The sequence below is a fragment of the Papaver somniferum genome, chromosome 2 (genome assembly GCF_003573695.1).
Source record: "Papaver somniferum cultivar HN1 chromosome 2, ASM357369v1, whole genome shotgun sequence".
In the NCBI taxonomy this organism is placed as follows: Eukaryota; Viridiplantae; Streptophyta; class Magnoliopsida; order Ranunculales; family Papaveraceae; genus Papaver; species Papaver somniferum.
The window spans coordinates 42,445,897-42,449,510 of record NC_039359.1 but is presented as its reverse complement, the minus strand read 5'-3'; the positions used below and the strand labels follow the sequence as shown (position 1 = coordinate 42,449,510).

Sequence of the window (3,614 nt, the reverse complement as noted above, 5' to 3'; positions counted from 1 at the left end):
ACAAAAAATGGCCAAACATAATAGGTCAACAAATGTCAAACAAATTAGGTCAAACCTGACAAGTCAAGCAAAATAAAATCAGCACACTTGTGTATATTTATTTAATTTTATTTAGTTAAAAGATGGGTCATATCTTCACTTGAACTGCAGCATGGTTAATTTGGTTCAGGCGTCATGCCATATCTCAATACCCTGGTCCCTGAGTTCTGAACAACAAATAATTAATCAACTAATGTCAAACAAATTAGGTCAAACAAAATAGGTCAAGCAAAATAAAATCAGCACTGTGCCACATAATGCCTAAATTTTAAAGAAAAAAAAAGTTCTAGGGGGTTTCGAACCTCCGACCTCAAACTTACTTAAACCAAAATGAACCACTGTGCCACACTACTGTTTTTGACATTAGCTGGACTTTTATTAAATTTATATTCCTAAATATTAAATGAAGTTGTGTATAGATGGACCATATCTTGAACTACATAGGTCCCTGAGTGCTGACCAACAACTAATTAATCAACTAATGTCAAACAAATCAGGTCAAACATAGGTCAAGCAAAATAAAATCAGCAAACTTGTGTATATATGGATCATATATTGAACTGCAGCATGGTTTGGCTCAGGCATCATGTCATATCTTAATACCTTGGTCCCTGACCAACAACTCAAATGAGCCACAAGAATCTACCAACACTATGTCCGGAACAGCGCCTGAGACATAACTCTTTATCAGTTCATCTAATTCCATTGATTTGAGCTTCAGAATACTTCAGCAACAACAATGAATGAATGAATGAATCAATTCTTTTGTGAAACTTCGATGTAACCCTAGATTTAAGTTTAATCGATCTTTCATAGAAGTATTGACACTGATTCATAATCTTGGAATTGCAAATCTGGGTTATGTTCATCCAAGGTATTTCTCATTCATTCATTTAGGGGTTTCTTGGAGATTCAGTTGCAGAAAACTTCATCAACAACAATGAATCAATCGATTCAAGCCTAGATTTTAGTTTAATCAATATCTCATAGAAGTATTGATAGTGATTCATAATTTTAGAAATGCAAATCTTGGTCATATTCATCTAAGGTATTTCTCATTCATTCATTTGGGGGTTTAATGATTTTACAAATTGGAGGTTACACACTCTTGATTTTGAATGGTACAATTTCTAATGGTGATTATGAAGTATGAACATCTCTATGTTTCAGATTTTAGGTTTATTTTTATGTTGCTCTGAATTGTATCATGTTTTGAGAATCTTTTGGTGATTATGAACATCTGAATTGCATGCTTTATGCCTCCACCAAGTGGTTTTATATGTCAGTTGACAGATGATCTTAGACTCGGACATAGTATCTGGTTGTAGGATGTCAGCATTGGTGAATAAAGCTTGTATTCTGTTTTGAGAATCAGCATCTCAGGAATCTTTGTGATTTGTATTCATTGTCAGATTGTGATATAGGTGTGTGGGTTGTATATGGTAAGTAGGGTTTGTGTCAATTATGTGCAAGTCGAATATGACGCAACCAACACAAGACAATTTTTGTTAGTCATGAATTGACAGAAGATATAAAGATCAAACATATATAGATGTTCGTAATTTGTCCCTTCGCAAGATTGTAGATTAGGACTAGTTGTGTATATGCCTCTCCATCAGTGTGCATTTGTTTTCATTACATTCTAGTCTTATACATGTTCTAGTTCTTTGCATTGTAGTTTTAGTTTCTAGATGACAACCTGCATCTCCAACATTATCGACACACAATCATCGGACAATATAAATAAACTGACTTCATCATATTGCATTTCATAAAGTTACAACCTTTCTATTCATTCAGTGTTGAGCAACATTTAGCAGCAACACTATCATGTTCATATCCAGTTACACATAAAAAATCCAAGTACCAAAAACAAAAAGAAAATCAAAATAAACACAATTGTCTCCATAGCCACAACCAAAAAAGAAAACATGATTGGATAACTTACCATTTTCCGTTCGATAAGGCTTACTCGTTATACCCGATCACTCGGAATCGGAATCATCAGATTCCGATTTCTCAGAACACTCTTCCTCCTCATCACACTCTTCCTCCTCGTCACACTCTTCCTCCTTATTATATTCTTCATCTTCATCAGACCCCTCTTCCTCTTCATCTTCATCTGATTCTGCTTCGGAATCGGTCTTTTGAGCCAAAATTTCACCAATAACCCCAAGAATCTCATCTTCGCGAAAATACTCACGTGACTCTTCTAGGTCAGATGCAGCTTCGTCTGAATATGTATTGGATATATCACTGACATTATGAACAACAAAAACTGGAGCTTCATCTTCGGTAACACTTGCATCACTATCGCGTTGTCCATATTCTTTTGCCTCTGCCGCCTTGATCTCCGTAATTTGCACCAACCTTCGTCTTTTGTCCTGCACTGCATAGTACTTTTCCTTCTCTTTTTCATCTATGAAGGGATCACAGAGACGCTTATTTGGAAAAATCTCTATTGGTTTCTTTGGAAAAATCTCTACCGGTTTCTCTTGTACTTTATTTTCCGCAGCATGCATTTCTTTCCAGAGAGGATCGAGTTCGATATCAGTCAACAAGTCACGTACTCTCTTTTGTTCTTTTTGGAGATCATCCTTGGTCATCTGCCCAATCATCTGCATAGTGGCGGATAACCTTTCTTGTCTTTTCCTCTCTTCTTACTCTTTCAATTGTTGCACTACAGTCATGGGGGATTTACCCTTTCGTATTCGTCGATCATCATCACCATCCATTTTGATTGATTTGATTTAGAAAAAAATTCATAGAAAAATTATCTCCCTCTACAAATTTTCTCTCTGTAATTATTTGCTCTATGACCCTATGGTTTCCCCCTTATAAACTAGTCTAACCTAAAAGACACAACAGTTCACAACAGACATAAACTCTAAATTCTTATAGGGTCACGCCTATTCCCTAAAGAAAACTTTAATCGGGAATATCACCTGACAATAATAACCACCAGTTTTGGTCTGAATTCAGATGGTTATGTGGTTGAAAACTTGAATGGGAAATTCGTAATGGTACCCCTGCTATTAAGAGTAAAAAAAGCCTATAAAAGTTAATTTGCTCATTTTCATAGTCACCGAAAATTTACTGTCGACGAGGGTAATTTGGTCATTTTCACATTCACCGCGAAATGTGCTTTCGCTTTGGCCATTTTCACAATCGTCGAAAATTTTGCTTTCGCCGTTGCCGGGAAATTTGCTTTTACCCTCGTCGGAAAATTTGCTATCTCCAGAAATTTTGCTTTCACCGTCGTTAGATCCATCCAATCTGATATTTGACATCAGAAACCTCACCTGCACGAGAACATTGGGTCTGTATATGGTAATCTTGCAAGCTGAGTTCCATAATATTGCGGAATCCACTCAGGTTCCATCCAATATGATATTTGACATCAAAAACCTCACCTGGAGGAGAACATTGGGTCTGTATATAGTAATCATGAAAGTTGAGTTCCATAATGGGTTGCAGAACCCACTCAGGGTCCATCCAATCTGATATTTGACATCAAAAACCTCCCATGTACGAGAACATTGGGTCTGTATATGGTAATCTTGCAAGATGAGTTC

At 36.3% G+C, this 3,614-nt stretch overlaps 1 protein-coding gene across 1 annotated transcript; it reads right to left on the bottom strand.

The window, feature by feature from the left end:
• Positions 1 to 2,024: 2,024 nt before the first annotated feature.
• LOC113350888 (uncharacterized protein DDB_G0284311-like) lies at positions 2,025 to 2,663 on the bottom strand. Its single transcript, XM_026594992.1, has 2 exons — positions 2,243 to 2,663; positions 2,025 to 2,128 (listed from the first exon to the last, which is right to left on the bottom strand). Exons 1-2 carry the CDS (start codon positions 2,661 to 2,663, stop codon positions 2,025 to 2,027), a joined length of 525 nt encoding a protein of 174 aa, XP_026450777.1.
• Between the last annotated feature and the right edge of the window lie 951 nt (positions 2,664 to 3,614).

What these genes read in the sequence shown, in the direction of transcription:
- LOC113350888 (XM_026594992.1), bottom strand. Translation starts at nt 2,663, where the DNA reads ATGCAGATGATTGGGCAGATGACCAAGGATGATCTCCAAAAAGAACAA. An exon ending in ATCTGACCTAGAAGAGTCAC is followed by an intron (nt 2,129 to 2,242) that starts GTGAGTATTTTC and finishes GGTCTGATGAAG; the next exon opens with ATGAAGAATATAATAAGGAG.